The 20,657-nt window shown below is 47.8% G+C and overlaps 7 protein-coding genes across 7 annotated transcripts; 3 read left to right on the top strand and 4 right to left on the bottom strand. All coding sequences in view use genetic code 12, as the record gives it.

Moving 5' to 3' along the window:
• Nucleotides 1-10: 10 nt before the first annotated feature.
• Nucleotides 11-1,141, bottom strand: CJI96_0001268 (uncharacterized protein; the record flags this gene model as incomplete). Its single annotated transcript, XM_029033283.2, has 1 exon — nucleotides 11-1,141. One exon carries the CDS (start codon nucleotides 1,139-1,141, stop codon nucleotides 11-13), a length of 1,131 nt encoding a protein of 376 aa, XP_028891875.2.
• Nucleotides 1,142-6,220: 5,079 nt separating this feature from the next.
• CJI96_0001269 (Zn(II)2Cys6 transcription factor) lies at nucleotides 6,221-7,996 on the top strand (the record flags this gene model as incomplete). The annotated part of the gene is made up of 1 exon (XM_029033284.2): nucleotides 6,221-7,996. The coding sequence occupies one exon, from the start codon at nucleotides 6,221-6,223 to the stop codon at nucleotides 7,994-7,996; it is 1,776 nt and encodes a 591-aa protein (XP_028891876.2).
• A 126-nt stretch (nucleotides 7,997-8,122) lies between these two features.
• On the top strand, nucleotides 8,123-8,596 carry CJI96_0001270 (uncharacterized protein; the record flags this gene model as incomplete). The annotated part of the gene is made up of 1 exon (XM_054702042.1): nucleotides 8,123-8,596. The coding sequence occupies one exon, from the start codon at nucleotides 8,123-8,125 to the stop codon at nucleotides 8,594-8,596; it is 474 nt and encodes a 157-aa protein (XP_054558017.1).
• Nucleotides 8,597-9,799: 1,203 nt separating this feature from the next.
• Nucleotides 9,800-11,149, bottom strand: CJI96_0001271 (uncharacterized protein; the record flags this gene model as incomplete). Its single annotated transcript, XM_029033285.2, has 1 exon — nucleotides 9,800-11,149. The coding sequence occupies one exon, from the start codon at nucleotides 11,147-11,149 to the stop codon at nucleotides 9,800-9,802; it is 1,350 nt and encodes a 449-aa protein (XP_028891877.2).
• An 820-nt stretch (nucleotides 11,150-11,969) lies between these two features.
• Nucleotides 11,970-14,498, bottom strand: CJI96_0001272 (uncharacterized protein; the record flags this gene model as incomplete). Its single annotated transcript, XM_029033286.2, has 1 exon — nucleotides 11,970-14,498. One exon carries the CDS (start codon nucleotides 14,496-14,498, stop codon nucleotides 11,970-11,972), a length of 2,529 nt encoding a protein of 842 aa, XP_028891878.2.
• A 421-nt stretch (nucleotides 14,499-14,919) lies between these two features.
• On the bottom strand, nucleotides 14,920-16,683 carry DAK2 (dihydroxyacetone kinase; the record flags this gene model as incomplete). Its single annotated transcript, XM_029033287.2, has 1 exon — nucleotides 14,920-16,683. The coding sequence occupies one exon, from the start codon at nucleotides 16,681-16,683 to the stop codon at nucleotides 14,920-14,922; it is 1,764 nt and encodes a 587-aa protein (XP_028891879.2).
• Nucleotides 16,684-17,885: 1,202 nt separating this feature from the next.
• Nucleotides 17,886-20,297, top strand: ARG81 (Arg81p; the record flags this gene model as incomplete). The annotated part of the gene is made up of 1 exon (XM_029033288.2): nucleotides 17,886-20,297. One exon carries the CDS (start codon nucleotides 17,886-17,888, stop codon nucleotides 20,295-20,297), a length of 2,412 nt encoding a protein of 803 aa, XP_028891880.2.
• Between the last annotated feature and the right edge of the window lie 360 nt (nucleotides 20,298-20,657).

The raw sequence follows: 20,657 nt of genomic DNA on the forward strand, positions 1-20,657 counted from the left end.
GTCATCTACCCTAGCCAAAGAGAATCTCATGGCGTAGTTCCAGCGATCCTGGATGATGTCTCCGCCTCAACCAGACCTTGAACTCTTTTGGCTCAAACGAAGTTGCCGATGGACACAGATTGGCTTCAAATGGGTCCATGATCATCTGCTTATTCGGATCCACTGGCCGTCTTACCTGGAAGGTCAAGACAGTACGACATAGCAAGACATAGAGCTCCTTGAGTGCCAAAGCCACGCCGGTGCATTTCCTGGAGCCGGCGCCAAAGGCAAAGTGTCTGAGTGTGGATTCAGGGACAATATTGTAATTTTCATCGATCCAGCGGTCAGGGAAAAAGCTGTATGGGTTCTGGAAAACCTTCCAGTCGTGATTGGCAGCATAGGCGTTCATGAGCAACATGGTGCCCTTGGGAATGGTCATGCCAGCAAATACAACGTCTTTAGTTGTTTCTCGAGGCAAGGAAAGTGGCAACACCGTGAAGTAGCGCATGGTTTCATGAATCAAGGCCAAAGCGTATACTGAAGCCTGCTCGGTGGCCACCTTCCTCCAGGCGGTGCCCAAGTCTCCGTAAATTGACAAGAGCTCCCTGAAAAGCCGTTCTTGCATTTTGTAGCCCTCTGGAGGTCTCGCCAAGTGGCCAATGAGATGGTCGTAGTTCAAGGCAATGTTATCGAGCCCAGCACTCACCATGCTAAGACAGAGACTGGCGATCTCGCTGGAAGTAAGGCTGCTGGTCGGGTCCAGATAAACTCTACCAAGCAAGCAGGACATGGCGGATTCAGAGCCCCTGGCGAAATCGACCTCAAACTGTTTCATGAACTGGCCCATATAAATGTCTCTGGATTTTGCAGCCATTTGCGCTGTGGGCAGAAAGAGCCACGCTAGGCATTTTCCTCCAGGAATGTAGTCCTGGTAGTTGGCAAGGGGCGAGCGAAGACGAATTATGGTGTTTTCTGTGTCTGCCACTGTATCAGCCAAGCTAGAGTGTGGCCCATAAGGATGTAGGCGGAAGCCATAAGTGTAGTGAAGAGCACATCCCAAAACAAAGTACTGGGCGGGACGAAGAAGCGAGACATCGTCGTGAGGAGTTCTTGAGTAGTACGAAGAAGAGACACTTTTTCGAAGATGGTGCTGGATAAACATTCTGGAATGCAAATCCACGATTCGACACCCCCATTGCGAGTCCACATATCTCCTCGAAAGCTGCTTCCCAATACACTTTTTCTTAGCTGGCACGAAGCTCCCGCGGGGGTCAGCCCGACCGTGAAGCCCTGGGTGGCCGAAACAACGTTGTGGAAAGTGTGGAAAAGTGGCCTTGACCCTGTGGCCTGGGAGTGACGAAGCCAGAGTTCGCTCACCTGGGAGTGGGAGTTCACCACGAGCACGGGGCGGGTTCCGAGGCGAATGACGAAGCTTGGACGCTGGTATTTTCTTGCCCACGCCATGAATTGTCTGGCTGGGTTGTTCTGGACAAGAAAAGCATGTCCTACGAGGGGGAAAGTAGGGAGATGGAGGGCTCCGGGGATTTGGGCGTTGTGGGAGGAAGCCAGGAAGAGGAGAAGGGCTAGGAGGACGAGTAGAAGCGAGGGCGAGAAGAAGCATTTTAGTGGGTTTTAGAGACAAGCATAGGGTAGTGAAGTTGATGAGTAGAGTGGGTGCAAATACAAATGCACCTACCGTGAGGTGGACGTTTAGGGCAAAAAAAAAAAGAAAAGTATAAAGTGTAGCTGAGAGGTTGATCGAATTGCCAGAGAGTGGTTTAGACATCAAGTGGTCAATTGGATAGCAATTCTAATAAATAGCTTCTTAATGCCAGTATAGGCTCAAGTCTCCTGGTGATGGCTGACTATGAGGATGGATGAACATTTGAGTATGCTCCAGCAGAGCCGTTGCAAGCCAGAGCCACAATTTCCACACAGTTCTCGTCGAGCAAATATCTCTAATCTAATTACATCGTAAGAGTGTCCAATCTCGGGCGTGCCGAAAGAAGAGCCCAACGTGGAAAGTCTCCAAGCCCCGGAACCCTCTGCATCGTCGCCCACAACGGCTTTCTCACCGAACAAAGCACGGTTTTGTGATTTCCACGGCCATGACGTGTAGCTGCTGCTTCCAACGTGCTTCCAGCGGTACTTCCAGCGGTCCTTGTAGGGTCCTTTATGTTCGAATGCTCTCACTAATAAAGTAGCCTTTGCAAATCCCTCATTATTGCAAATCCAACTCGGCTTAAACTCTCTGGGTCTCTGTCGAATCCTTGAATATCTCAGCCACTTTGACAGGCTTCTTTTCCGCCTCGCTTCGTGTGGGCAGCCTCGGATTTCCGCTTTGTCCTTTCGGCATCGTTCTGATCCGGGGTGCAAAGCCAGTAACACAAAAAAAAGCACCCAGCATGTCGCCAGTGCTGCTGATTTCAACACGGGGCCTCTCAAAAGTGTCACAAATCGACGATTTCGAAACTTACCCTTCCATCCGCAGATCCAGCGTTAGTCAACTTCCTGGCCTTGATTTTGAGTCAGAAAGAGCTCTCCTACCAGTATTCCCACTCCTGACTCCTGGTCCCAGTTTCCTCGGAAAAGTGACTCTTTGCGGTCACACGGACCCACACAGAGGCACTAGCACTTTTGTAGCGGCGTGGCGGCAATTTTGCAAATGGCTGCAAATGGTGGAATATTGCATAGGCCCGAGCCCGGCGACAACCCGAGCCCCCCGGGCGGCTAAATTGCCTCGATAACGTCTGCAAGGCTAAAACCTGATAACGCTGTTGTCGAGAAAATGGCGATCGTCACAGCTGGTGCAACCGGCGCTCGGCGCTGGAAGGGTTAAACTTGACAAGGTTGGTTTTGGTTGCTTCAGCCGCATCTACCGAGTACCTTACAAACTGCAAAGATAAAGAGGGAAGCGATTTGGGGTCAGGGGGGAGGATTTGAAGAGGAGAACCACGTGATGGACAAATCTATGGAGCCAAATCCTTTAGTCTGACGACTTCAAGACGTTTTTCTACGTTATTTGGGGTACCAAGAGGTGAAATGTATCCGGGTAGTAGATCCGCTGTGAAGCATGTGAGGGAAGGTTTTCACGGCGTGTGTGCAGGACACGGTCTATCTACGAAGGACGTGGGGGGTCCCGGGGGGCCCCACAGTGGGCGAGGAAGAGGCATAATTTGCTCATGAGGAGGAAATGGAACTGGGATCACGTGGGCGCCCCACCAGGGAATAGACAATTCCAGGTATCGCTGGCCAATGCGGGCCAAATCAGTTTTTTCAGCCATTGCACTGTTTGCAGCCACCAAGCAGTGGAAAATCGGGACTACCAATTCGAAATGCATAGATTACGGTGGGAATTCTCCTGATCTCCGGATTTGGGGGCCATTAGCCGGGATTAGCCGGGGGGAAATGGCTATCAAGGTGATGTACATGTCCGGAGATGTAATTCTCAAGAGTTGCAGCCAACGCAGAAAGAGAAAACAACGCTTATCGCCCAGATCAGTAGCCGTTGGCGATACGGGGCCACAAACGGCACTTGGTGGCTGGCTGGCTGGGGACGTCACGTGAGAGAGTGTGTGTGTGTCCCTTTTTTTGTGTTTGATTGCAGCGTGCGTCAGAGCCACCTTTAAAGAGCTCTCTCGAATGTCTCACAGTGCACATGGTCCACACAAATTGTTTAACGCCCACACACAAACTGTAAAATTGGCCCCAATTCCTATAGGGCGCCACGAGGCAGTTTCTGTGGCGACATGGCTTCGCCTCATCACCGCCCTGTTGTGTGTTTACGACGGCCCGGGAGCAAATGGCTCATCAAAAGCGCAATTGACTAATGTGTCAAAACGTCATTGTTGTTTTAGCGTCTGAGAATACGACGGTGCCCACAGCATGCTGTGGCTTCCAGAAATACAGCCCCTCCTTGCCCCAAGGAGACAGCATCAAACAGGCAAGTGCAATGGTTGCAAAACAGAAAAAAAAAGCTTCGCTCGAGTGGATTTATCGCAGAGGTAGCGCCAAAGCCGTTCTGAGACGAGGCCGCTCGGAATTAAGCGCCAGAAATCCATCCGGCGGTGCAAATCCCTCGAGACATTTGGAGATTGACATTCCTGTTCGGGGCCCGGTGGGATTTTCCACTTCCATGGATGGATATCTTCTGGCCAGCATTATGGGACACCCATTTTTCTCATATAACCGAAGAACAATGGACTCTGGCTTGTGAATCCGGACCCACCAACGTGGGAACGGTTTTCTTATTCTTTCTTCTGGCGAAAACGGCCAATCTTCGCTGAAGCTGGGTCGACGGACGGACGGTGTTGGTGACTTAGATCGCCAGATCTGGGCCTTGCACGGTTTGTGCATCCAGGGAAACCCAGCACAACAACGCATCCACCAGGGTCCTGCAACTGCTCAGGGGTATCACCGTTGAGGTTGTTTTGGATGCACTGGCTAGGAAGTTTTGGGAACTACTGGGACCTTTTTTTTTCTTATGGATGACTCTGATTTTCTGACTTCTTTCGTCTCGGGCCTTCGCCAGGCTGGTTCTTCTGGAAACCTTCCCACAGACACCTGTGTGAGGCTCCCGCCTCGACTTGACTTTTTGTAGGGGCATTTTCGCCAGGGATCAGAGCCAAGCCCACATTGGTTGCAAAATTACTCAACTATGGCTGCTGCAACTCATTCTGTGGGAAGGAACTACCGAGCTGGCTGTAGACACAGGACATGGTTTCTTCTACTTGGGAGCCCCTGAGCTAATGCAATGTGGGTATACTTGGGAGAAGTCTACATAGACCCCCACGCGTCTGGGACGGTCCCCCAAACTGTATGGGTGGAGGCACCATAGAAGCTGGCGTCCTTGTAACAGAATATTAAGTCCTAGTCGATGATTATTATTTGCCAAGAGCACAAGGCTGACCGTTAGCGAAAGACATCTCAAGATACTGCAGCTCGATAATGCAAGCTCGGGGGGTTAGGAACGGTTCCGGGGGTAAGGTGCGAGGTTGTGACCGGGGGCACCGTGCGTTCGGGGATGCATTAGGAGCACTTCCGGGGGTCTGCCCTCCTGCTAATTCTGGTAGGGTAATAACACCTCAACGAAAAAATTAAAAAAAGACAAACCGCCAATGCGCTTATTTGAAGAGCTAGGTGTAGAACCCTCAAATTAGAATTATATTGTTCCATATCCAACTCGGCAAAACATATAGAAGTTGACTAAACCGGTTTTCCTGCTAAAAGCGATGTCCTGCATATACTCCATGGGCATCGTATCTGCATTCTGTTTGGATGATCTACGATCATGCACGAAAATACCGCATAGACAGCTAATCCCAAGGGTCCAGTTGACGTAAGGAAGATCTGACGATTAGTACATTCTCCGGAATAGGTGAGAGAATGTGCTGATCTCTAAAAAAGTTTCTTTTCCCACGTGGCGAGTCACGTGACAGTTAGTGCTGGGTGGGTGACGTCATTCCTTCTATTTCTGACGCTCCCTCCGGAGATATCACTGCATACAGTGCGGCTCATCTACCCCCGACCCTCCACGTCGCTCGCAGGCATATGTGCTTATACGCAGGACGGCATATTTTTATTTTGTGACATCCTCGGATTCTCAGCGTGCCCTCGGAGACCTCCCACCGTCGACAATAGACGCTGCTGCATAACGTTCTGCACCAGGTGCAGAGGGATATTGCTTTTCTTGCTGTCACGACTGAGGCATTTCTCGGACTGTGTGCAGACCATGCGCTTAAATAAACCACCCGCGGTAGATGCACCTTGCAGATGAATTCTTGATAAGTGGTTTTGTGTGGTTGATGAAAAATGTGTCCTGCAGACAGGCGGGCTCTCAAATCTCACACCCTCTCTCATCTAAAACGCTATATATTTCTGTCAAAACCACAAAACCCTCTCCTTCAGGAGAGACTTTTTCCCATAATACTTTAACATAAGACTTCGTTTGTCCCTAGCCATTCTCCTGGCCCTGCAGATAAGCCCAGCCCCCCCTTCCGTCGTCGTCGTCTTCGTCCTCGTTTCCCCCACGCTGCCTCTGCGTCCCCCACTCGTTCCCAGCTTCCCCATACTCTATAATCTGGGAGAAGTTACACATTATCGCCAACCAAAATAAAAAAAAAAAAAACCCCAAAATCACCAACCCAAATCCCAAAACATCCATATCCCAAAATCATCAATTCATCCAAATTCGCCAATCCAAAATAAGCCCTAATTTCATTCTCTCTCACTTTCCCTCCCAATGACAGCTCCTAGAAGGCAGCGCTCCGAGTACCTGAAAAACGGGTGCAAAGAGTGCAAAAGAAGAAAAATCAAGTGTGACGAGTTCATCAACCCGCCCCCCGAGGCCATCCGCAAAATCAACAAACAAGGCAGAGTAGCCTGCTGGCAATGCACCAGGCTCCACAAGGAGTGTGAGTATCCAATGAAAGGAGAGAAGGTGCCGAGGGTCAGCAGGAAGGCGCTCATGGAGCAGAAGAGGCGGGAGGCCGAGGCCGCCAGCGGCAGTGCCAGTGCTGCCGGCACGTCTCTTCATAACGGTGGTGTTTCTCTCGACGGCACCCTCAATAACGGCGCTCTTTCCAATAACGGCCTCTCCAACAGCGGCGGCGCCACCAATGGCTATCATGGTGCTGGTTACGGCCTCAACACACCTTCCAACGGCATTAATGGCATTCTGGGCTACGGATTTGGCGTTGGCCTCGGCCTGAGCCTCACCCTGGGCCTCGGCTTGGGCTACTTCCAGGGCCCCATGTCGTACTCGGTGCTGAACTTGCTGAACGGGCTCAATCCCTATGCGGGGCCCAACTTCCCCGTTTCGGCGGCGTCGTCGATTTCCAACCCGCTCGTTGGCGGCGTGGGGCCTCCAGCGCTTCCCAGGCCCCAGGCGGCGCCCTTGGCGGGAAATCTTTCCACACCCACCTCGTCGTCGCATTTTTCGTCGGCCTCAACTTCCCAGTTCCCGCCAGCGGGTCTCCTGGAACCGTCGCTGGCCACCGCCTCGTCCACGGCAGAGCCTCCCGAGGACGAAAACGTCAAGTTGGACCCGATCTCGTTCTATGACCAGCTGGACTTGACGCTTCTTGCCGCTGACCTCAACAACTTGGTGCTGGACATGATCTACGACGTCAATTTCGATGTCAAGGGCCTCACCGACTCCGAGTCGCAGCAGCCCACGCCGCCAACGCCCAACTCAGAGGACTTTGAGTCCAACTACTACGACCACATCCCTCGCAACCTCAGTTTGGGCTACATTGGCGTCAAGAGGGCCTCGGAAAAGACGTATTTGCATGAGTTTTACCGCGAGTTCGCCAACATCATTCTTCCCTTCAATGCATACGACGCCCACACGAGGCAGTTTTTCAATCCCGCCAGGGATATCTTGCTCAAATGTGCCCACCGCGAACCTTTTCTTCTAGCGGCCATTTTGGCCCAGGGTGCCCGCTCGGTGTTCACAAAGTCGGCAAACCCAGACGACGAGCAAGCCTACTACTCGTATCTTCTGCGGTGTCTTAAATTGCTTGGGCCTGCGCTTGGTGACGCTGGCGAGAAAAACGGGTTGGCGCTTGTGGCGAACATCGAAGCCGTGCTTCTTACAGTGTTGTTGCTTACTTCTTCAAACGCTGTGAATGCTAGACAAAATTGGAGACCTCACCTCCGTGGCGCTAAGGACTTGTTGCTCAAGCATAATAAAAACCGCCCGCTTACAAAAAAATCCAAGGTATTAATCTTCTGCAAGTACTGGTTTGTCTCGTTCGAAATCTTGGCAGGGTTGGGCTCTAAAAATGGAGGGACGGTGCATGTTGATGAGGAGCTAGATTTATTGCTTAATTACGCCGATCCCTACGAGGTTCAGGTTCTCACTGAACTTGGGCTTATCCTACCAAATGGTTTCAACCTCATTGGCGGCTACCACAACGACTGCGTCCCTCACTTAAGAGACCTTATTAAACTTTTGAATAAATCTCGTGCAGCAAAGGCTCAGGCTAGTGAAAATGGGAAGGCTACTCAATTGTAGGATGCAAATCCCGGTGGTAGTTCTAAGAAGAAGTTCATTTCCGCTTGTCAATCTACCGAGTGTATTCGTCTACTTGGAGAGTTTGAGAGAGCTCGCAACAAGGTATTCTTCTCCCAGAATCCTGTCATGTCGCCAGACGATTTTCCTAATGGCGTAATTCCTCAAAACCACCTTCTTGATTCGGCCACTGTTGCTGGAACGCGCAAAATTGTAAGTTGGGCCGACATTTCCCAGCAGCTGTATTGCTTTGCTGCGGTCATCACTATATTGACGGATTTCCTTGGTGTCCCTCACGATTCAGCCCCGGTTCAAGAATTAACAAAGGGTCTTCTTGATCTCATTTCTTTTGTGGAACCGCCAAACAATGAACCTGTTCTCTTTAAGTATTCTGTTTTGATGGTTCAATGGCCAGCACTGGTTGCTGGTTTGAACGCCATAGAACCTGAACATGTGGCTGCGGTCGAAAGGTTCTTCAACGTGGCTGCCGAAACGGGATCTGGAAGCGCTGGGCATTCTTTGAAAATGATCAAGAGGCACTGGAAGAGACGTGAACTTGGCCTAGACGAGAGTGAGGAGGAAGTTGACGTTGTGAACTATTAGCGAAAATTATAAACTGTCTTTACAGTTGCTAAAAGAAAGGGCCATTACACTGTGGCCTGTAGTCAGCCCCCGAAGTTTCTAGAAGAGGCTCTGGCAGCCATTCATTTCATCACGTATTACTAATTATATAATAAAACCATCTGTGGAGAACTCCGTTTTTGCAAGTTTAACACCCCTTTCAGATGCGATCTACATTACGTATACATTTTCGCTCTACTCTTAAACCTTCTCTTCCATTGTTCTCGGCCAAACAAAGACGAGCAAATACTTCGAAGATGCCATTATACGTGCTAATTGTTCCTCTCTGTTTGCGCATGAGATGTGGCTGGATCTGACTTCCCAATGCAAGGGAGGAAATCTGTTTAAAAAAAAACCCATTGTTCCCCGAACTATCTAGGTTTTGTGAAATAGAAAATCTATTAGAGGTCAATGCGCTTTGCTGTTTGCTCTTTTCACTTTTTCTGTTCGAGAAATAGAAATTTAGGTGGCTTTTAAAAGCAAAAGAGTCTGTTTAAGAAATTTAGACGTATACTCCTCAATCAGCAATTCTGTGCATGTGAAGCCATTCCCAAAAATGAAAACGCAGATGGGACCATCGTAGCAAGATCGTACTACATCATCTACAGAAGAGTGCATTAGATAAGGACTAAGGGGTTATCTGGACGAATTGGGAACTTCTCAGCACTAATTTAGATAATTTTAGAAAGTTTCACAAAAAGAGAATACTTGGTGATATTTGGGGCAACTTCGACGACCCTGTTCACATATAAGGTGCTCGTGCTGATTTTATGTGAATTCATGATATTTCCCAAATTATTCGATTGTATCCAACTGATCTTTGTGAGAGCCTATTTAATTGTATGTTATTAATGAAACTTCTCTTCGAGATGATTAACCAGGTAGTGAAAAAAAACTCATCGATTGCAAACGCAAGCAAAGAGATCAATCATCATCACATAATTACCCCAACACCTCTTCAATGAAGTGTGAACCTTCTCTTCACTCGATTCTTTATTTCACCACTTATTTTTCTTTGTTTTCTCAACCCGTTTTATGTTCTAGAATTATTTTTATTGACTATATACTAAACTGGAAGAATAGGTTTAGCAGCAACGAACTTCTTCTGATTTGATCTCGACAGCGGCATCAGCATCTCAGCGACCTTGAATAAGTCATCAACACAGACTTTCTTGTCCCCTCTCTTCAATGTTTAGCCTTGTAAAAGAGGCAGGCAAACCTCGGAACCTTAGAAGGCAGAGAAATTTCACCCTCCACGAGTGTGGTATCCGAATCATAGTCCACCTCCGGCATCATCAGACCCTTTTCGGTATTGCTTTCGTCATCATCGTCATCATCAGCATCAGACCAACCAATAGGGTCGTCAGACTCTGAATCCTCATCTTCGTAGTATCTGACGGCAATGCCAGGAGAAACTGAGTGAGCATTTACTCCAATGGAGAATTTGAAAGTATTGCCAGTCCACTTGTGGTCCCTCGTAGCAAGATCTCTCAAGAGATTGATGAAGCGATTAAGAGGATGTTGGTAAAAAAAGGTACTGACGTCAAGAGGGCGTTGAAATGGGACATTTTCCTGAATTCCTTTAAGATTGTCGCTATGAAAAGCATCATCTGAGTCGCAGTCGTCGTCATCATCGTCAGACCAGCCAACAGGATCGCCTGATTGATCATCACTATGAAATCTGACGGCAACACCTGGTGCAATTGAGTAGAGGGAAGCCTCTCCTGGAATCTTGGTGCTAGCCATATATTTGTCAGGATACAACGCAAAATCCTCAAGAAGCTTCAGAAGTGTTTCGAGAGGGTTCTTGTAAAAGAACTTACTCAACTTCCCCCAAGACTTTAATACCCAGTCGACGTCGACATAACTGGGTTCTGGAAACTCGAACCCATCACCGGCTTCATAGTCGTCGTACTCGTCTTCGTCATCAGACCAACCTAGAGGATTATCAGTTGATTTAAATTCAGTTTCCACTTGAACAGCTTTGTTCTTGTGCAATCTTACTGCGACGCCTGGCCTAACGATTTGAACTTGCCTTCCACCCGTCATTTTCAAGACAGCGTCACCAGAGTCGGCAACTAAGTGGGCAAGAGCTTCATTTTTAAGCTTCTCAAGTTTTGTGAAGGGATGCTCGTAAGAGAACACACTCACAGAAAGCTTTCGAGTCTTTTTGTGCTTGAAGAAGTGTGGTTTATCAGGCAACAGACTTCTTGGTGGAGGAGGAGGGGGACATCCAGAAGCGGCTGGTGCTTGAGACTTTTTATGAGTAGTTAAGATTTTAACATAGTTAAAAAGCTCAGTGGAGAACATTCCAGCATAGAGTGGTATCCCGGAATGCAATTGACTCAATGGATTCACAAAACGCTTTGTGGGCTCATTGGAGTTGGTGGGGTTTCTCAATTGTTCGATAAATTTCGTACAATTGAAGAAAGTACAGGGTTCGTCAATTGTTGACGACCTGCTGTTTTTAAAATCCATTCCAGCAATTACTGGCATGGTTTCAAAATCAGAATAAAGATAAGTTTCGTTGATCATTGATGGTGTTGAGATAAACTGGAGTTTGTGCAAGTTTTCTGTCGTCAGTCAAAATAATTTTGAGTGATACAGAAGAAAAGTGATGGGTAAAATTCGAGCTGTTCAAGAAATGGGGGGTCTTATATACCTAATATGCCACAGAAAAGGAGGAGAGAGCCTTCGGAAAGTTGTATTACGTCAAATGAGGAAAGAGCTACTTACTCTGTTTAATTGCCTCACAAGGCTCATAATAAAAAATATACACGATGGTGTTCATAGGCAGTGACAGAGACACCATGAGTTTTTGAATTCCACATTAAAAGACTTGTCGATTCGAGACCATTTCAGAGATGCCCATGTTGCCTATGTTTCGGCCAGGATTTGTGAAATTCAAGTGGACCCTCACTGCCTTATATTTTATCGCTATTCTACCTAATGAAAGTTTAACACAAATAAGTCGGTCATCGATATCAAAGCACATACCGTGATGAGTTGCCTACTTCATTTTAGGAAAGTAGATTTACGTCTTTCTTCTTCAGAAATACGGCGATGTTTTGCTTCCTCTCACGAAGAATCATCAATAGCGTGATGAGAGCTGGCAAAGGTTTATAGGGCTGCGCAAAAGCATATTTGGTCATATTCTAGATTTGGTTTACTAGGGATAGTATAATGCATTCAATATACAATTTCAGCGTGGATTTCTCTGAAACACATTGAGCCACTTATCAAATGAGCTCCCTTCGTAGACTTAGAGTAAAATGGAAAGTGAGGGAAATGACCTGATGAACTCAAAAGAAGATCTGTTATTTTTCCCTTTTTCGTCTCGCTTTTCTGGGAAATATTACGCCTCCAGGAGCAATGTGTACCAGTTCAAGTTACCTCCAGCAAGTTGCAAGCGAGTGTCATTTGGGCTTCGTCTTTCCTTGGCGAGATCCTCCTGAATCTTCCACCCGACTCTCTCGGCACCAGTCCTGGCACCATCCAAGTTGGCAGAAGTGGGACCAATCCGCAAACTGGCGTTCTTGCCTACCATGTAGAGCGGTAAGTCGTCTGTCCACTGCAAGTTGTCAGTAAGACATGGGAACCCACCTACAATGTCGATGGGATACTCCTCCATGATGGAATTCATGAACCCTAGACTTTTGAGGTCTGGTGCAATGCCTGTAGCACACACTACGTAGTCGACATTAACATTCTCTGTTTGCATGTCGTCTTCGTCTTTGGTGACCAAGTCAATGTTCCACATCTTCATTTCGTCATCCCATTTCCCGTTTTCAACAGTTGTGTACTTCAATAGCTCGAGTCTTCCCAGAGCCTGATGCTTCTGGAGTCTGAAGTGGTATTCAGGATTGATCAGCCCGCCACCTCTGGCGTCTTGGATCAATTGAGCACGCTCTTCGTCTGTATCTAGAATGTAGAATGCCAGCTTCTTCACATTCTTGTACTTGGTGACCCAGTCCAAGTGGAAATCAAAATGCTTGATCTTGAGAGGGCCCCTAAGCACCAAAGTGACTCTAAACCCTTGGGTGCAAGCAACATGGGCCAATTGGGCCAGTGTAAGGCCTCCACCAACTATCACAATATGTGGAAGGTTAGAAAACTGAGACTTCTTCTTTCTACGTCCCGAGCTCTTGCGAGAGGGAGGAGAGGTCTCCATACCCTTTTCTTTCATCTGACCGAACTGATCTTGCGTACAGTTTTTCTTTGCTTCCTCCTTAGACGTTAAACACCCACTGAAGTCTCTGTCTTTTGGCCTCTTGAACTCCATCTCCATTTTACAAGCAATCGATTCAGCTGATTCGTATTCTGACTCACTGACCAAGTTAGGGCCAGGCTTCACACGACGCTTGTCTTTTTCGGGCTCACCTTCCTCTTGCATCTTGGGATCCTGTTTACTCTTCTTTTCTTCCATTGCCAAATCCCTCACATCTGTTTCTTCCTTTGGGTTACCTTCACGCTTCACACTATCTAAGTGACAGTCACAATTTAATTCCTCAGTGGACGAATTGCGAGAGAGCTCGAAGGAGAAGTTGGAATTTGCATCCGAATCACTGAGCGAACTCGAAACAGAGCTGTTTCTCTCATTTGGTGTAGTTCCTGTAAACCCAGCTTGCTTAGACTCAATACTTGTAGCATTAATAATTGCCTCCTTGTCTGTCGACATCGCTTTCTCCAAAGGGTCAATAGGTTCATTGAGCATCACAGAAGTGATAGTTCCTCGCATATCGTGCTTATCTGTTATAGCTTCACCTTTAACCAGCGAATTTTCATCTTTCATAGCGTTCTCCACCCTTTCTTCGAGAAGGTTTCTCGTCTCATTCAGATTTTCTCTCATTGGCTTTTCGCCTTCCTCATTCTCCTCCATATTTGAATTTTTTTTGGTCATCACTGAATCATGTTCCATCATCTTGTCGCCCATGCATTTCTTTTGAGCCGTCTCTAACTTCTCACATAGTCTGGGATGTGGAAACGGCACCTTCTCATAAAAGATATCAGTGGTGTGGCATGCAGCTTCGAGAGGCGGTTTCTCGCCCAATCCTTTGATAGGGTAATTGATCTTTCCCCGGTGTCCACTGGCCACCACACAAGTCTTGCATCCATAGCATTTACCCGATGCTGTTTCCACAAAAAACCCTCGCTCGACAAAATTCTTATCGTATACGTTCAAGTCCACGTATTTCAATGAAACCACTTCATCCTTCTTGACACAGTCGCCGATGTTGTACCTTTCAATCAAGTCGTTACAGAAATCACGAAAAAACGGCGTCAGCGGGCGGTAGTAGTCTCTCCAGTCTCTCATGTTGATATCAACGATTCCCGACCTGTCGTGGTTCTTGCCGCCGGCCTGATCCCCTATAACAGCAGGCACCTTTCCTTTCATGTTCTTCTTCGCCTTCTTCATAGTCCGCTTCAACTGGTGCTTCGAATACTCCTTCCCCACGACGTTCTGGATCTCCATGAGATCTTTCTCACGTTTATGTGTGTGAGCGTACGTGATCATCCCGTCAATGTTCACTGGATCTGGGTGAAAGAACATGGGCAGCCTCAAATGGGGGATCTGGCAGGACCTGAACTGGTTATCCCAGCCCGTCATGAACTTATCGCCAATTGCGTCCAAGACAAGGATGTTCTCTGGTCCGAGTGTGGCCGGAGAAACGTATTTCAGCGTTTTCGTCATTCCTTTGTGGATTGTCGACACCTTGTGGCCTCTTTTCTTCAACCAGTGGAACCTCTGGTGCTCCTCCTCAGTGTAGATCAGACCTGGGGCATTTTCACAGAGCCTCAGAGCAACAGCAAGGCCGCACGTGCCGCCTCCGACAATCACCACCTCGAAGAAACAGTCTGAAGAGACGTCCACCACATCAACCATGATTTTTTGGAATTTTCAATGCTCTAAAAGAGTTGTGGGGCAACAAACGGGATATATTTTGCAACCATCTGGGCGTATTGCACACAGGCGCCTGCTCGATAACCTCTACGGTGCTGCGATAACCGCACTGGTATTTGCAACCGTACAAGTGAGAGGTTATGAAAACGAGTTTTAGTGGCTGTGTGTATACACTTGTCACTTTCTGACTTTGTCAGTGCCACCCTTCTGGTCGCGTGTGCATGCTTGATTTTGCACGTATAGCATAAAACTAAGGACTCTCTGCGATCTGATAACCTCAACGTTGATTTTGCCAGAGGGCTCTAAAATCTTCTGTCTGATTCACTTACAGGTCGGCAAAACGCCTCCTAAAATATATGTTCATCTCATTCATATATAGCTTTTGTGAGGGCCTTCTTATTTCTCAATTGGCGCCTGTGAAGCCTTCCAAAATAGCTAAAAGACCAACAGCGCCAGGGTCAGGAACACCTCCGGCAAACTCCTCTTCGTTCACATACGAGGCTCTGCCAAACTTTGCCTGCAACTTGGCGGTTTTTTCACACGACTTGCGAGCAGCGTCAATCAGTTTTGCCACGTCGCCAGTCTCCACTAAAGTGTCCACAAATGGCTGCAAAGTGTCCACCAAAGTGCGTCCGCCTTTACGTGCTTTAGTATACTTGAATAAGCCATCGTAGAGAGCCTTGGACATGGCCAGCGCAACCAGCTGGGTGTTCACTGCTTTTTCTTCTTTCAAATTCTTAGCAAAACTCGTCAAGTAGATGGCGTAGATTCCTCCAGAGGTGCCTCCCATCTTGTCCTCCACAATCTCAGTGATTGCACTAACTGTAGCCACGACATCAGAAAGATTGTCTTCGAACTGTTTGTCGGAGTCGATAGCCGCCAAAATAGCCTCTGCGCCTGCTTTGAGCGTCTCTCCACAGTCTCCATCGCCCACCTGAGTGTCGTACTTTGTGATCTCAGGTTCCTTCAGAATCAACAACTTCATTGCATTCTGGAGGTTTTTGGCGAACTGTTGGCCATCAATTTTCACATCGGATTTGGGAAATTCTGCATATGCCACAGGAGACTCCTTCACCTCTTCTGCCGGCTGTTGCCACTCCTTGTCGCTGTAAATCTTAGGCTTCCAGCCTGGAGCGTTAGTGGGAGCATCCAAGAACCCAAGAATGTCCTTCTTCGAGTATTTGTTTGTGCCCGCCTTGTCCAAGTTAAACAAGGTGATGGAAAACCCTGGGCTGCTCAAAGAAGTGACAAAGTCAGAGATATAGACTCTCGAAGGCTTTTTCTTCAATGGCACTCTCGACACAGCGTAGTGAGCTAGAGCATAAAGCTCCAAAGACGAAGTACCGCCGATGTTGTTGATCAACATTACGTAGTCGTCGTTGTCATCAAAGTCGAGGTAGTGTCTCTCCTTGTCGTTCTTGTCCAACAACCTCTTGTACATGAGATCCACCAACTCGGTCGCTTCAGGAATTGGGTGTAATTTTTCGCCCGGCTCGTTGTGAATACCAAGGCCCAATTCTGCAGTGTCAGCGCCCGTAGTCTCACCTTCGTCGCCGCCTTCTCTGCCAGGAACAGTGGTTCTGTCCAAAGAAGCACCCATTGTGACCAAGGCAGCGTTCACCGAGCGGCCCAACTCAGCCAATTCTTCTATGGTGGCATTCTTCAGCGCACTAGCAGCTCCCAACGTCTTGTGGACCACGGCAGTGCCTGCAATGCCTCTTCTTCCCACCATTTCGTTCTGCGTTCTGCCCACGGCCACATCGTCCGAAACGGCCACCAACTCCACCTTGTAGCCGTCTCTTTTGGCTCTTTCCGCAACCAAGCCAAAGTGCAACACATCACCCGTGTAGTTTTTCACCACGGCAATGACTCCCTTCTCCTTCTCAGCAGTAGCCTTTACTGCAGCCATGATCTGCTTGGTCGAAGGAGATGCAAAAATCGTGCCCGCCACCGCTGCATCGAGCAAATTGTCACCTACAAAACCAGCATGGAGAGGCTCGTGGCCCAGTCCTCCACCACTGATGATGGCAACTTTGAAGGCCGCTTTACCATTGTACACCACCTTCTCGGAGGGAATCAAAGTCAACGCAGGGTTCGACGCTGCTAGCCCACGAAGAGCAGTCACCACGAGATCGTCGTCCTTGGGATAGTTCCAGTGCTTAACCATTGAGGGGAAAAATAAAGATGAGAGTAGCTTCGAGTAGCAAGAGCTGGAGATACCATGATCCTGCGATACTTATAGTACTACATATACTATGGAGGAGTGGTGCACTGGGGGAAAGAGAAAACACCCCTTGGAGGCCTGATTGGACTGTATGGAGAATTAGCAAGGGTGATATGGGGTCGATGGAAGTGGTGGTTGTATTCTGGCTGGATTTTTGGGAGAATCAAAGTTGAATTGGTTGGGTGCAAATTAGCGATGGCCGCTTTAGAGCGAAAACTTGCAAGCAATAGGTGAGCTCGGTGGTAATTCAGACCTTGTGTAAGAAGCAGTAGATGTTGGTTGAAGCACACATGTGCTTGTTTGCTGTGAAGCTTTGAACAATTGAGTTGGGAAATGGCCTGCTATTTCTCAATGCACATTGTGCCTTGGGTATCTCACCAGCTGCCTCTAAGGTATAGACTTCTCACTTGATATATCAGAGCAAGCATACAATGGTTATGGACTTAGCTGAGTTCTCAGTGTGTATCATGGTCCCTAAATTCTTCTCTTTTTGTCATATGATGAAGCAACATAGATTTGGCGGTTGCGCCAGGCTAAACACTCATCCATACACTTTAATCACACACAGTGTGCATTTGTTCTGTGCTCATGAGATCTCTACCACTAGCTCTCTTAACTCATTGTCCTTGATGCCCAAAACGTGAATTCACTAAAACGCAATGACCGAAAAATAGGACTCCTCTGACAATTTCTCGGAGTTTTTGGACATTCTCCACGTTTCGTCATTTTGCAGCCATTTATTGTCTTCTGCACTGACACGGCATTTTGCGACACCTTCTGTGAAATGCAACCTTTTCATTGGTCCCACTTTTTTCGGGCTAGATTACCACAACATAGCTAATTTTTTCTACCAATACACCTTTACCGAACTCAATTCATCTATTTTTGCTCAGCACGAGTGGTGAAGCTTCTTCCCCTGGCTCTGTATTGTCCCTCTCGCGTATCCTTTCCTTCGACGTTGTCGCGCTTCTCCAGATCTCGAGGTCATCTCGCACTCTCCTGCCCCCACAAGCCCCACATCTACAACTCATCTCTTCGGCTTCACCCATATCCTTGATCGGTGGACGCAATTCACAAAAGAAGACGCCTTTCTTTTCATAATACACTAATCATTACGCCTACTTATATCACCTGTTATTGATGCGATGGCCAGAACAAATAAGCTGAAGACGTTCACCGGGTGTTTCACTTGTCGGTCTCGAAAGATTCGGTGTGACTTAAGGCGACCAACGTGCAACAACTGCAAGAAAGCCCATCTCACGTGTCTGGGCTATGACATTAAGCTACGCTGGCTGCTTCCGGTCGAGTTTACTCCTAAAGGGAGGAACCCAATACAGCATCCAGTGAAATTCCCAGATAATGAGGCCGACAACTCAGAGCTGGGGTTTTTCCAAAGAAGACACGTCGGTTTTGTCACTTGGGACGCTGCCAAGAACTGCAAGCCGTACGAGACATATGAGGAAATGGATACACATTTGGCAGATTTGCAGAGTTTAAAAAGACCTGCTCAAACGGTGCTTAGGGGCCCTTTTGGCGTTTTCAGCCTGAAAAGAGCTAAGAAAATTGCAGAGCTAAAACGGCAGAGCAACAGTAAGCAGCAACCGGTTCCTTCGGTCAGTGAAGACGACGCTTTGCTTGGTCACGACCAGCTCTGGCTCTCTAACGAATTGAAAGACCACGCCTTGCTTACAGCTGCAGCTTTGAATGGTGATACACAATTTCTTGACCTCGTGGACTCGCTCCCCAATTTTTCTCCCAGCTCTCTGGCGTTCCCAGGAAACGCCGAATCAAACGATTTCCTCAATTTGGTGTTTCACCGCCATAATAATGCTACCAATACGAACCTGCCACAGGGACAAGCCACTCCCTCTTCAATGAGCAGCCTTCTCAATCCAGACGAGAATATGAAATTTCCTGCAAATCAGCTATACCTGAACTATAATAATTTTTTCTACAATAACCCATACCAACTCAACAAAACGTTGGAAATCCAACTTCACGCCCTGGCGCATCCTCTGAAACACGATGATGCTACTGTTATGGTAGATGGAGACAACTCTAGCGCTACACACATGCCCGAAGATATCATGGCCATAGTTGAGCGTCCTTTACAGCCAAAACTTGGTTTTGATATCTCTTTACCCAAAAATGGCGTGATGCTCCCAACAACCGCTCTACAAGTGCAGCCACTCACCCGGTACTTGCTTAACTACTATGTCACTCAGGTAGCTGACCTCATGACCGTCATTCCCCTCACCGAAAATCCTTGGAAAACGATTTATTTCCCAAGAGCACTTATGGCCATAGGTGAGCTCAGCGCACTAGGAAAGACTTCCACAGCGAAAAATGCGTTGCTTAATGCCCTTCTCGCAGTGGCGGCATTTAACCTCCAGAGTAAATTCCCAAAGAACTCTGAGCCGATGAAGTTTTACTTGAACTTGGGGATTAGGCTTCGAAACCAGGCGTCGGTGTTTGTGAAAACGCTTCTTGGGTCCAAAAGCGGGTCGCAAAGCAACATCGAGAGATGTGTTGCGAATGAGAAGTATAAAGATGTTCTTTGTGCTGTGATGTCGATGATTTCCGTGGACTTGGTCTGGGGCACCATGCAAGATACTAACTTCTACATCAAGTGGTGTGAAAAGGTGATCTACACCAAAATGAGAAACAAAAAGAAGCTTTCACCCAAGGCTAGAATCATGCACCGCATTTTCCTGTCGTTGAAATTGATTCAAGATCTGACTTGCCTAGATTACGCCAACATCAAGGAGGACTACGAGCTCTCTGCACGCTTTGGCTACGATGTGAAGTTACTGTTCGAAAAGGGTACCTTTAGTGACAGCCCCAAGGGACGCATTGACTTCATTGTCGACGACAGACCAGTCTCTTCGCCGATGTTTGTGAATAAGAAGTTGATCAACACGAACAAGAATGATGAGAACTTTGCAACCGACGCACTCTATGGCCTTCCAAATTCATTGATTGTTTTATTCAGCGAGACTGTGCTGTTATTGCGGGAGAAGATATATGACACAGAGCGGAAGAAACTTGCAGACGACTTTGCAGAGAGGGTTGCCAAACACAAGAAGAATCTTCAGTCGTGGAAGCTTGACTGGAAACTTTTCGATAAAGATGCTTCGGGAAAACATAACTACTTTACACTGATGCACGAAGTGACGTACCATCATATCATGTCCTTCTACCATGCTCTCTCGATCTACTTCGAGAGGTTGATAGAGGAAACGCCCCCAGAGAAACTACAGGACAAGGTTGCCCAGACACTTGAGCATTTGAACCTGATACAGGGGCTCATTGCAAAAGATGAAGCGCACATCATTCCTTTGTTCTGGCAGGGTTTCATAGCTGGCTGTGAGGCGGTCACGTCAGATCTCCAAATGGAGTTCAAGAAATGGGGAGCCGATATTGCACAGTATCTCGGAAGCTACTGGGGAGCACGGCAGATCATGTTGGAGGTGTGGCGACGCAAGAAGCTCCAAGAGCCCCGGGCAGATTGGGTCAATGTGATTCAGGACTGGGAGATGAACTTGATGTTGAACTAGAGAGGCAGAAGAGAGTGCTCAGAGGCGACCGCCATGAACAATCACACACACATTCAGAGAAATACACAATACAGAGGAATACAGTCAGCACCAATATCGAGGAATTAACCCTTTTGGGGTTTCTGTGATTTACCTAGACACCCAGGACTTCTGTGGCCAGTAACTCAAGAATGTAGGCTATGACGGTGGTTGCGAAAGATTCTCCATCGCCATAGTCAGCAACCGAAAAATGGTGGGGCAGAACACGGGAAAGGGACAGTGGCTTTAATGTCAAAAACAAATACTAGCAGCAAAGCTGAACAGTCACGAAGCAAGCAAGGCCGAGGTTCCTTGTGGAAGGAGGTCAGTGGCTTGAGCAGA

The sequence above is a fragment of the Candidozyma auris genome, chromosome 1, assembly GCF_003013715.1.
Source record: "Candidozyma auris chromosome 1, complete sequence".
Classification (NCBI taxonomy): domain Eukaryota; kingdom Fungi; phylum Ascomycota; class Pichiomycetes; order Serinales; family Metschnikowiaceae; genus Candidozyma; species Candidozyma auris.